The sequence below is a fragment of the Erinaceus europaeus genome, chromosome 3, assembly GCF_950295315.1.
Source record: "Erinaceus europaeus chromosome 3, mEriEur2.1, whole genome shotgun sequence".
Classification (NCBI taxonomy): domain Eukaryota; kingdom Metazoa; phylum Chordata; class Mammalia; order Eulipotyphla; family Erinaceidae; genus Erinaceus; species Erinaceus europaeus.
This window is the reverse complement of record NC_080164.1, coordinates 29,888,751-29,901,116: the sequence shown is the minus strand read 5'-3', so window position 1 is coordinate 29,901,116 and position 12,366 is coordinate 29,888,751. Positions and strand designations below refer to the sequence as shown.

The following is a 12,366-nucleotide window of genomic DNA, read 5'->3' as shown; positions in this document are numbered from 1 at the left end:
CACCGCTGAGCTGCCTCAGGCGGCTTCCCTTGTCGTGGTCCTCAGTCTGCCTCCCAGCCTTGCTCTTTGTCATGATTCAGGTGTAGTGTCACCTCCATTAAGGATTGTCTCGTTCAGCCTCTCCTCTGTGTTACCATGGCCTCCTGCCCCAGGAAGATGCCCTAGGGGCTGGGCGGGAGGGAGGTTGGGGCAGTCTCCTGGGGCAGGGGAGTTGCATGGACTTGGGGTGTAGGGACTGGGCTCCCGGTGGGTCCTACATAGATCAAGGTGTGTGTGGGGGAGGGAGAAACAGAGGTTACTGTCTGGGGAGGCTGCCTTCGCACAGGGCCACCTGAAGTCAAAACAAGGGTGTGGCAATTCTCCCTTTTTCCTTCTTGATGCAGATATCCCTCCCCACACACACAGGGAAGTGGGGGCCTTCCTGTGCAAATGGAGTGTGGGGTGGGGAGTCCCACTTTGTCACCAAGGACAGTGAGGGGATGGTGCGACAACCCTAGAAAATACCCTCATGGAGGCAGTGTTTCCCCCACTCAGTCACTGACCTCTCTGTGCCTGTTTGAGTCATGTGCAACTTGTATGTCACCACTGTGCACGTCCCCTCCTGTCTGTCTCTGCCACCCCCTGCTCAGGCCTGACTGGAAGCCCAGCCCCCCCCCCCCTTCCCCAGAACCGAGGAACTCTGCCCCTTTGCTGGGGCACGTGTGCTGCCGGCACACTGGAGGCTGAAGGGAGACAGTGCTCCCTCTGCTGGCCTCTGGCCGCCTGCCACAGAGCAGGAGGCCAGGACACTAGAGTGGCACAGGTGACAGGTCCCCTGTCTGTGACTCCTCACTTTCCAGATTGGGGTCTGAGGGTGGGCCAGTGCCCAGGAAAGCTGACTGGACACCACAGCTCTGCCAGTGGGTGAGATTGACTGTCCCTCATCTGTATAAACAGAGGGGGGACATGCTTGGGATTGGGGAACCCTTGAGAAGTTGCTGGAAAGCAGAGAGAGCAAGTGGAAGACGGGGTGTCTCAGGCCCTGGAACTGAGCTCCTAGAGCTTGGGACAGAACCTCAGGTTCCAGATTTGTTCCTCCTGTGCTGCGTCTGGCTGGGGCCCTTGGCCAAGTGATTGTGTGAAGCTCTGTGACACCTGCTAAAACAAATCGACATATTCAGACTAGAAACATGGTGGGTTCTTCAAACTCTCAACCCCCAACCTGTCCTTCAGCCTTGATTAGTCTCCAGATCAGATCCAAATGCCAGGGGCCCTGCCCTCCCCACCCCCCCATGCAGAAGTGAGTCCAACACAAGCTGCTTCTCCTATTCAAGGGGACAGAGTGTTCTGAGGAGCGTCTCCAGCCAGACAGCAGACCCAGCCACAGCCACCCCACGTTTTGTTTTCAGTGATTTGGGCCTCATTGTTTTGCAGTGGTGGCATTTAAGCCCCAAAGGATCTCATTCTTGGAACAGATGAAGTGATTTAAACGTCTAGGAAACACTATGGAAATATACCTCGGAGGCACCACGCACATTGTCATCGAATCAATTTATTTTCCAGGATCAGATTTAATTTAAAATGTGATATTTCTTCCACGGGCTCAATCAAGAGACTTTAAAGGGATTTGGAGTAGAGAACACTGTGTGTGAGGCGGGGGAGCGAGTCAGTCTTGGAGCAGGTAATGGACCGAGTTGTTCCGCTATCCCCTGCTGGTGACGCTTCTAGGTGTATCTGACAGCTGCCTGGGGAGGGACTTTCTCTAGATGGCTCAGGACTGCGGGGGCGCGGGTCTCCTCAGTCTGTATCTCCTCCATCAGATCCATCCTGATCCCCTGCTCCGCCCCACTGGTCTCTGTCTCTTAGTTACCTCAGTGCAGCCCAAAGGGCAAAGCCACCTTTCCGGGTCTGAGCTTCCAGGGAGCCATTTGGGGCCTGGTAGCTGCCACTTTTCTGGGGCCGCTCTGCGGGGTGTGTGTGTGGGGGGGTTAGCTTCGCCGGAGGGCCCCTCGCCCCCGTTCAGCCACGCCAGGGCTCAGCCTCCTCCACACCCCACATTCCGCATCCCAGACCTGGGGAGCACTCCCGCTGAGCTTTCCATCCCGCAGAGGAGCACTCCCAGCCCAGGACAAACGGGAGGGGACAGAAGGGGAGAGGGCAGGATTCTGGGTGTCGCCTTCCTGCTGAGGATCCACTGAGGCGGGAGCAAAGGCCACTTTCTGGGGACCTCTAGCGGACACGCGGCAGCCCTGCACCGCGGGAGACAGCGGGGGACAGCGGGAGACAGAAGGGAAAGCGGGGGACAGTGGGGGACAGAGGGGGGTTGCTGGGCCTCCCTGCGGGTCACCGCGCCCGGCCCGCCTTCATCTCTTTGGGGGGGGGGTCCCCGCGGGCTGTAAGGTTGTAATATGGGGTCCTCGTCCCGCTCTGCAGACAGCTAGCCCCGCGGAGCCCTGGAGTGCGCGGGAGTGGAGGTTGCGTGAAAGGGGGGGGGGGCACCAGCGAATGTCTCCGGAATGCCGTGGTCTGGGGCTTGTCCTACCCGGTGTACCCCAGTCCTGGGGAGCTCCCTGCAGGTGCCCTCTGGATGCCAGCTCCCTCTCCAGGCCCCCTCCAATCCCCCAAGAAAACGGGATCCGGCTATGCGCACCGGGAGGGTGCAGGGGTCGGGCCGCTGGAGGAGGGGCAGGGAGGGGCGCAGAGCCCCCAGCAGTCAGAGTCCCGGGGTGCTCTCGGAGAGTCTCTGGGCGCTCGGGAGCCAGAACCGGCCATCCCCGCCCCCGGCCCCCCTCCCTCAGCCCCGCCCCGGCGGCTGCGGCGTCAGGGGCGGGGAGCCAGGGGAACCCCAGCCCTACTAGCGGGGTGTGCGGGCGGAGGAGGCGGGCAGCTGAGCAGGAGGCGGGAGGTGGGGTGGGGGGCGGGAAGGGACAGGGAAGGGGGAGCGGGAGCGGGAGGGGACGCTGAGGCCCCGCCCCGCCTGCAGCCGGCGCCCAGCTCTAAGCGCGCTCACTTCGCCTCCGGACGGCGGCGGGGCGGTGGCTGGGGCGAGGGGACCCCGAGTGCATCGGTGTCCGCCGAGCGCGGGGGATAGTGCCACCACCGGGAGGAGGGACCGTGGGCCTCTGGGGGCAGCGCCGCGGCCGCGGTGAGAGGACGCCCCGGCTCTGGAGGAGCACCCCGAGCCTAGGAGCAGCGCCCTCGCCCCACGGAGGGACAGCGGCGCATCCGTGAAGAGGGTTTCCGGGATCCCCAGGGACGCCCCGGGACGTGCGGGGGCGTCTGCGCCGCCACCTGGACTAGCCCACACCGGCCCCGGAGGGCCACTTCAGGAGCGCAGTGGGGGGGGGGGTGGGCAAAGCCGCTGGAAGACACAGGTCCCGGGGATCCCCCACCCCTTGGCTCGCAGACACCTGGACGAGGCCACCGGCCCAGTCCCCGGGGACCCCTAGGGCGCGGACACCTGGACGAGGCCCTTAGAGTCCCCGGGATCCCTCGGCGCGCAGTGCAGGGACGGGGGGGAGCAGCCGCCACCTGGAAGAGGCCCCGCGGCACCGAAGGGACCCTCTCTGGGCGCACAGACACCTGCCCGCGACCACCCGGGGGCCCCCTGCCCACTGCCACCCCGTGGCTTCCCTGCCCACTGCCACCCCGGGGCTCCCCTGCCCACCGCCATCCCGGATTCCCCAGCCGCGGACACTCCGGGGGGGGGCCCTTGCCCGCCGCCACCCCGGGTTCTTCCCCGGCGGCCACCCCGGGGTGTCCCGGCCCGGAGCCTGGGGGGCATGGCTCGGGGGCGCGTGGTGCTGAACGTGGGCGGCGCGCGCTACTCGCTGCCCCCGGAGCGGCTGCGGGACTTCCCGCTGCGCCGCGTGAGCCGCCTGCACGGGCTGGCCGAGCGGGACGTGCTGCAGGTGTGCGACGACTACGACCGCGAGCGGAACGAATACTTCTTTGACCGGCACCCCGAGGCCTTCGGGCTAATCCTGCGCTATGCGCGCGGCCGGGGGAGGCTGCGCTGCGCGCCGCGGATGTGCGCGCTGTCCTTCCACAGCGAGCTGCTCTACTGGGGGCTGGACGGCGCGCACCTGGACGGCTGCTGCCAGCGCCGCTTGGACGAGCGCCTCGCCGCCTGCGGTCGCACCGCCGCGCCTCCCGCCCCCTCCGCGCCCCCCGGTCGGCCCGCCGCCCCCCCGCGCTGGTTGGAGCGCATGCGGCGCACCTTCGAGGAGCCCACATCGTCGCTGGCCGCGCAGGTGCTGGCCGGCGTGTCGGTGCTCTTCGTCATCGTGTCCATGGTGGTACTGTGCGCCAGCACTCTGCCCGACTGGCGAGCTGCGGCCGCTGACAACCGCAGCCTGGACGAGCGCAGCAGGTATCCCGCCGGCCCCCGCCCCGGGAGGGACCCCTCCGGGTAGGCCCCCAGCCGAGCATCCTGCCGGCCTTACGTCCGTGCGTCTGTCCGTACGCCCAGTCGGTCCATAGTGCGCTCGATTCGTCTACCGTGTGCGTTGTCTGTGCGACCGTCCGTGTGTCTGTCCACCGTTGCCCATCCGTGCGTCCCGGGTGCCCCGACTCTCCCGGTCTTCCCTGACCTGTCTAGCAAGCGCCCCCCCCCCCGCGATGTCCAGCGCCGACCCCCCTGGTCCAGGCCGCGAGGGCCTGTGGGGGGGAGGGGGTGGGGAGCTGGGGCCGCTCGCAGCAATTTGGGGTGAAAGATGGAGGCGTGTTCCCTAGCCCGAGCCCGGTCCCCACACTGTAGCCGAGAAGAGAGTCTCTGAGCGGGAGGTGGGGATGAGTTCTGCACTAGTTCTCCCCCCCCCCCCCCCCCCCCCGCTCCTTCTCGCGCTGAGATTGGAGCTGGTTGACGCACCCCTTGGTCTCCATGGGCTCAGGGACTTTGCGCTTAGAGTGACCGTTATGTGTGTGTTGTGGGGGGAGGGGGTTCCTCTTAGGGCTCAGCAGAGCACGGGCTGTTCTGTTCCACTTGACCTCTGACCCTGCTGGGGTCCCTTCTGGATCAAGTTGAAGCCAGCTTGGTGCCAGGTGTCCTTTGGAGAGGCGCTTTCCTGGGACCCCAGGCAGGAGTCGATTTGAGAGACCTGCCTGGGGAAGGTGCTGGGGATGGGGGAGGGGGTGGTGCGAGGGTCTGCCAGGGGTTGGGGTGAGCCCTAGGCGGTGGACAGCTGTGAGTCCACAGGCTCTCTTGCAGGCTCCCAGCTCCCTGAGGCCCGAAGCCAGGGAAGACGACCACACACAGCTGGCCTTGGAAGGACTCCCCAGTGCTGTGGAATCCCAAGGTCAGGGGGCTCAGTTTTCCACCCCCTCCCCGTATAAGCCAGGAGACTGAGTTCTCCCAGTGGGTGAGCCTACATTGACCAAGTGCAGGGGGAGAGGGGCTCCGTCTGGGTAGCACTGAGGCCTGTGGATGCTAAGCACAGTGTGTGTGTGGGGGGGGGGGGCTGGAGCAGGGTGGGGTGCTGTGTTGGTGTCTGAATGAGAATAAGCATCTTTGAGCTGTGTCTCAGCAGTGCTGAGGAGTGATGGGCAGGCTGAGCCTGTGGTCTCTTTGACTTGGGGTAGGGGGGTTGGGGGTGGGGGTGGTTGCTGGAGGCCTTGAGTGTGTCAGCTTGTGCTCAGGGAGAGGGGCACAGGTGTAAAAGTGATACTTTCCAGGGGAGAGAGGCCCGCAAAGGCAGGGGCAGAGAAGGCAGGGAGGGTGGCAGCGCAACCATGCTGGCGGGTACTTGGGGCCGGTGTGTGTATAATTACCAGAGTCAGAGCGTTTCCTGGATACCCAGTATTTCAGGCAGAAGCATGATTTCCTGGCTCAGTGGCACGATGGGAAGCGTGACTCTGAGGGCAGGTGTGGCAGAGCTGCTGGGCCTGGCCCAGACTCTGCCGGTATCTGAGTGATGGGGTGCCCAGGGCCCATGTTCCCTCACCCTCCTCCCTCACAGAGGCCCCCAGCTGGTACTGGGCAGTGAGGAGGCCTCTCTAACCCTGCTTGTTTGGGGTTGCTGGAGGTCGCCTTTTCTTGCTTTTATTGTATTTTTTGAAAGTTTATTTATTAATGATTGAAAGAGTGGAAGAGGGAACCAGAGCATTACTCTGATACATGTCATGATGGGGATCAAACTCGGGGCCTTGTGCTTGAGAGCCCAACCCTTCACTCACAGATACGGGTTGACTATTATTTCTATAACTATCTATTTTTAAAATATTTATTTATTCCCTTTTGTTGCCCTTGTTTTTTTTTATTGTTGTAGTTATTGTTGTTGTTGCTGGATAGGACAGAGAGAAATGGAGAGAGCAGGGGAAGACAGAGAGGGGGAGGGGGAGAGAAAGAGAGACACCTGCAGGCCTGCTTCACCGCTTGTGAAGTGACTCCCCTGTAGGTGGGTAGCCGGGGTCTCGAACTGGGATCCTTACGCTGGTCCTTTTGCTTTGGCCACCTGCGCTTAACTGGCTGCCTGACTCCTCATAACTATCTATTTTTATGTATGTTTGCCCCTTTTTTCTGTGGTCCTGTCTTCCTTTCTAAGTCACGCCTATACCTATTGCTACTTCCAAATGTCTTTCCTTTTTCCCTCTTCTCTCTTAGGGTCCTAATGGAATTGAGGCTCAGAGCCATCTGGCCATCTTCCCCTATCATTTTCCCCCTTCTGGGAGTATGGACCAGAAGTCTTTTGGGGGGTGCAGAAGCTGGGAGTTCTGCTTATATAATTGCTTCTCTGGACATGGATGTTGGCAGGTCCATCCATATTTCTAGCCTATAAAAGAAAAGTTGATTTTTCCCCTCACTCATTCACTCATTTATTTTTCAACCTATTTCTTTATAAAAATTGTGTTAGTGATTTACAAGCTTATGACATAATAAGTGTATATATAGTTCCACATCACTTCCACCACCAAAGTTCTGTGTTCTCTCTCGCTCGCTCGCTCTCTCTCAGAGATAGAGACAGTGACAGTGACCAGAAAGAGTGAAAGAGATCACTGGATCAAACCTTTCTATATGGTGGGGGTTGGGCTTGAACCTGCTTCCTTCACATAACAAAGCAGTGCACTATCCAAGGGAGCTATTTCCCTTCCTTCCTAGCTTTATTTCATCAATTTCACGAGTTGGGTAGGGAGGTGGGGGTGGGACAGAGAGAGGGGGAGAGAAACTCAGCCTCTTTGGTGTGTGTGGTAATGGGAGTCAGGCTTAGACCCCTGCCCCAAGGCCCCCTCCCCCCAGCTGCTGCATGAGTGAAGTTGTGTATCAGCCAGTCTGGGCTGTGCCAGCTGCTCTCTGCACCTGTGCTCAGGCTGTCTGCTGTGGTGAGGGCATTGCTGGCCCTCCTCCTGCTGCCCCTGCTTCTCTCTCTTAATTTGTTTGTTTATGGGGGGGGGAGGGAATGAGAATGAATCAGAGGGCTGCTCTGGCACCTGTGATGTCAAGGGTAAAGCTCATGTCCACAAGCCAGGGGCACTACCCACTGAACCACACCCAGAGCCACCATTCTTTTTATTTTATCTATTTATTGGATAGAGACAGAGAGACATTGAGCAGGGAGGGGAGATAGGGAGGGAGAGACACAGAGAAACACCTGCAGACCTGCTTCACTGCTCATGAAGCTTCCCCCTGCAGATGAAGACTGGGGGCTTGAACCCTGGTCTTTGCACATGACCAGGTGCACCACCACCTGGCCCAAGCTGCTGCTTCTTGTGATGAAAAGGGGACAGGTGGCCACTGTGGGCCGAGGCCAGGCTCTGTAAGAGCCAGACTGTTGTGAGGAAGCCAGAGGTGGGAGGTTGTGGGGAGGCCTATCCAGCCATCTGAATCCAGTAGTGGGTGGCAAGGGTGGGAAGAGAGTCCTCTGTGGGGGCAGCCTTGCCCCGGCAGGCCCCAGGTGAGGGGGTTATGCAGACTCAGGGCAGGAGCCATCTGTTGAGGGAGGCAGTGTATGGGCACAGGAGGTAGGCTTTGGTGGAGCTCTTGGAAGAAGGAGGGTCTAGGGGGCACTGAGGTAGTGGTGGGCAGGGGGCAAAAGTGATAGCTCAGGAAGGGGTAGGAAGAGCCCAGTTCACTCCTGCAGGAGGGGCCAGAAGCACCCTGCCACTGACTGCCTGAAGCCCTCAGTGCTGACCCCCTGGCCTTCTGCTGGCCTAGCCCATAGAAGCTGAGTCACGCAGCACCACAAATTGGAACCCACTACAGGTTTTTAAAAATATATTTATTTATTTATTTCCTTTTATTACCCTTGTTGTTTTATTGTTGTACTTATTACTGTAGTTGTTACTGATGTCTGCCGGTCCCAGTTCGGGGCACCAGTTGCCCGTCTAGCTTCGCAGGCAGGAGACAGACGACCAGGGACTCATGGTTGAACTGGGAACGCAGTTCAATCTTTATTGATGAGCAGGGACACAGTTCAACAATCTAATCTCTCTTCATTAGAAAGCCCTGTCTTTTATGTCTCCTGAGGCGGAAGTGTCAGGAAGAGGAAGTACGTAGGATAGGGGGTGGGGAGAAGGAAAATAGCGTGTGAACCATTGGGGATTAAACCAATGAAAACAGTGATTATGTAAATAGACTACAATGTCAAGCAATGCAACAGAAGGGGTCTTAGAAGCAGAATTTAGAAGCACACCAACATTTCCCCCTTTCTTTTTAAAGTATACTCCATATTTTTAAAGTATACTCCATATTTTTAAAGATACTCCATAGTATCAGGAGTGTGGAGTGAACAGAAACCTGTATCGTACAGGCATTTTCAAAAGAACTGGCACAAGACATGGAGGAACAAGTAAGAGAGCAGCAAGAACTAGTGTGATGCCAAGGGGAGGCCTGAGGGGGCATTTCCTGCCTCAAAGGGCAAGGCCTAACAGGCGAAAGGGCATTTCCTGCCTCTGTGGGCATCTCTTGTCTCTGGGGGCGTTTCACACCTCAAAGAGCTTTTCCTGCCTCTGTGGGCAGGACCTAGTAAGGAGGGGGGGATTTCCTGCCTCTGGGGGCAGAGCCTACAGGCTAGGGGGCGTGGCCTATAGAGTCCCCAAGGCTGCAGGCTGCAAAGTCCATGGACTGCTGCAGTCAGTTTTTGAGAAACCCAGCAGCGTAAAGGGAAACTGCTGTAAAGTTGTGTAAAGTGTCCAAGAGGTGTGTCAGTAAGCTCAATAGAAGTGTCAGTCCAAAGCAGATGACCACGGATGAAATGCCAGGGGATGAAATGCTGCATGTCTGCCTCGATGGGGAAGGTCAGCCACTGTAATTCCACTTTTCTGTAGAGAGTGAGCTTTGGAGTATGTGAATCAGTTTCTTCAGGTCGTGTGAGGTCACATCATTGGTTTTGGGAGGTGCGTTGTAGTCATGCCATCTTGTGGGCAATGTCAGAGAACAGGGGTCCAAATGGATTTCCAGGGGTTCCATTTGAGCAGATGGTTTTTCATGTGAAGACGACAACTGTAATTCACTTACTTGTGAAACAAAACTTTTTAAGGTTGTTTAAACAGCATAAGCTCAATAGAAGAACCATGGTTAGAAGCCTTAGGCATGAGAATCATTAGCATAACCATTGGTGTTATCCACCCCACCCATACTCATCCAGTTTTCAAGATTAAACATTTCCAAGATGTAAAAAATCAAAAGAGAAAAAAAACATTTTTTTGGACTGTTTCTGGATGTCTCTTGAAATCATGGCTGCATCCAGCATTTTTTTCTTTTGTAAAGTCAATGTCATACAAAAATTCAGTCATTCAAATCACTCTCTTATGAAACACAACTGAAAGCAGGGAAAGGTCAGGGAACCAAAGTGTGGCCCATAGCAAAATGTTCCAGAGAAAGTGAAACTGTCTCATGATGAAAGAGTAGAGGCTTTGGGAAACCTCTTCTTAAGTAGAAAGGCAACCCATGGCAGACGGGTAGCCAAGTTTACTTATCTGGGGGATGGGTGGGTTAGGTCCCACATTGGTTGGGCGCCATATGCCAGTCCCTGTTCAGGTGCCATTTGCCAGTCTAGCTTCGCGGGCGGGAGACAGACGATAAGGGACTCATGGTTGAGCTGGGAACGCAGTTCAATCTTTATTGATGAGTAAGGATGCAGTTCAACAATCTAATCTCTTCTAATCTCTCTTCATTAGAAAGCCCTGTCTTTTATGTCTCCTGAGGCGGAAGTGTCAGGAAGAGGAAGTACATAGGATAGGGGGTGGGGAGAAGGAAAATAGCATGTGAACCATTGGGGATTAAACCAATGAAAACAATGATTATGTAAATAGACTACAATGTCAAGCAATGCAACAGAAGGGGTCTTAGAAGCAGAATTTAGAAGCATACCAACAGATGTCGTTGTTGTTAGATAGGACAGAGAGAAATGGAGAGAGGAGGGGAAGACAGAGGGGGAGAGAAAGACAGATACCTACAGACCTACTTCACTGCCTGTGAAGTGACTCCCCTGCAGGTAGGGAGCCGGGTGCTTGAACCGGGATCCTTATGCCGGTCCTTGTGCTTTGCACCGCCTGCGCTTAACCCGCTGTGCTATTGCCTGACTCCCCCCACTACAGGTCTGACATTGCACTGCTGGACTCTGAAATTTTAGGCTAAACTGTTATATAATTTGAAGTCTGGGAGAAATCTTCAGAGGTCATCCATATGAAGCTCTGAAATAGATTTTGTTGCAATGGCTAATAATCATGTGAATAATGGTTTTAGGCCAGGGCTAGGTGGTAGTGCATCTGGTTGAGTACATATGTTATAATGTGCAAGAACCCGGCTTCAAGCTTCCATGCTCCTCACCTGCAGGAAGAAAGCTTCATAAGTGGTGAAGCCATGCTGCAGGTATCTGTCTTCTTACATTTCTATCTCCCCCTTCCCTCTTGATTTATATTTCTCAGTCCAATAAATAAATAAAAAAGTAAATATCCAGAGTTGCATGGACAAGCCTTTTTTTTTTGTCTCCCAACAACCATATTCTTTTCCCTTGAGGGGATGTCATCAACTCCTAAATCATAGTATCCCGTGCACGATTTCAGAGATCTGGTCTGTATCTGCAGTCATATCACCTCTGTTTGTAAAACCAACCCTTCCAACACTTATGCTGCTCTGTAGCCCACATCTGTGGAGACTGCTCCTGAGTGTACAGAAAGCCATCCAGTTCTTTTCTGCAGCCGTATAGTATTCCACCATGTGGCACTGCTGTTTTTTTTACACACTCCCGCTCTTCCTCATCTGCGAGAGGTGCTTCAGTGCTGTCCTTTACTTGCGCATGAGTTTGCTTTTATGACAGTGTGTCCCTGTGGTCACTGGTATCAGTAGTATCCCGGCGAGTTCCTGCATTGGATACTCAATGCACACACCACATGAGGGGGTGCTTCACATGCTGACAGGGTTTTCTGGGCTGCTGAGAGAGGAAAAGTGTGCCCGGTGGCTTTGATTTGCTTGCCTGGTTTTGAGTCTTTACATATATGTAAGCATCTTATTTATTTATTTATTTTGGATAGAGACAGAGAAATTGAAAGTGGAGGAGGAGATACAGAGGTGAGAGAGAAAGAGAGGGAGAGATGCAGTGAGATACTATAGACCTGCTTCACTGTTCGTGAAGCTTTCTCACTGCAAGTGAGGACTGGAGACTTGAACCTGGGTCCTTGTGCACTGTAACATATGCACTCTGCCAGCTTGGCTGTTGCCTGGAGCCCAGCAGCTGTGCTGACAGGACCTGTGTTGAGAGGAAGTGCGTGGAGAGGGAGATGAAACCCACCCCTCATCCACCTCTCTTCAGGTCCCCTGGCCACAGTGCTGGGAGTCAGGGCTGGAGCATGTGTGGGGCCCCAAGCCTGTGGGGAGATAGAGAAACTTCTAGAGTGACAGAGAGCTCTGCTGGGGACAGAAGACTGCAGAAGCTCCACTGAAAGTGAGCCACCAACCCGGGCTGAGGCCCAAGGGAAGAGATGAGCCAGGGCTTAGCAAAGGGAGAGAAGAACAAGGAGCATGCCCCAGCAGATGCAGTGAATGTGGCTTCTTTGTGGAGTAGAGGAAAGGCTGCGGGGGGCCTCTGGATGCCACTAGTTCCAGGGATGGGGAGAGGATAGGGATGGGGGAGATCCCAGGGCCCAGGGAGAAGAGGGAGGAGCTTGAACTTGTTCTAGGTGTAACAGGAGCGGGGTGGGGTGGGGGAGCACAGCTCTGGGCTGCCAGAGGTTAGGGGTGTGTGTGTGTATTTGTGTGGTTTGTGTCGGGAGGATGAGGGCTCAGAAGGCTGGACCAGAACTGATGGCAGACGCTGAGTGGAGGCTGGTTCCTGGCACTGAATTGGACTCTTCTGGTGGTGCCCCCCCATATTGATCTGACAAAGTGGCACTGACCCTGAACTTGGGGCTTCCTCTTGCTTCATCTCCTGGTCATACCTGTTGTGACTGTGC

The 12,366-nt window shown here is 56.4% G+C and overlaps 1 protein-coding gene across 2 annotated transcripts in view; it reads left to right on the top strand.

Moving 5' to 3' along the window:
• Window positions 1–2,902: 2,902 nt before the first annotated feature.
• KCNG3 (potassium voltage-gated channel modifier subfamily G member 3) overlaps window positions 2,903–12,366 on the top strand; it is a 40,395-nt gene continuing 30,931 nt past the window's right edge. The window contains exon 1 of one of the 2 annotated variants that reach the window (XM_007533882.3): window positions 2,903–4,351. In XM_007533882.3, the coding sequence (XP_007533944.1) occupies window positions 3,762–4,351 (590 nt within the window). In that variant the 5' untranslated portion in view covers window positions 2,903–3,761. Of the gene's footprint in view, window positions 4,391–12,366 lie in introns of both variants that reach the window. The other variant, XM_016192856.2, reaches the window with a different exon arrangement.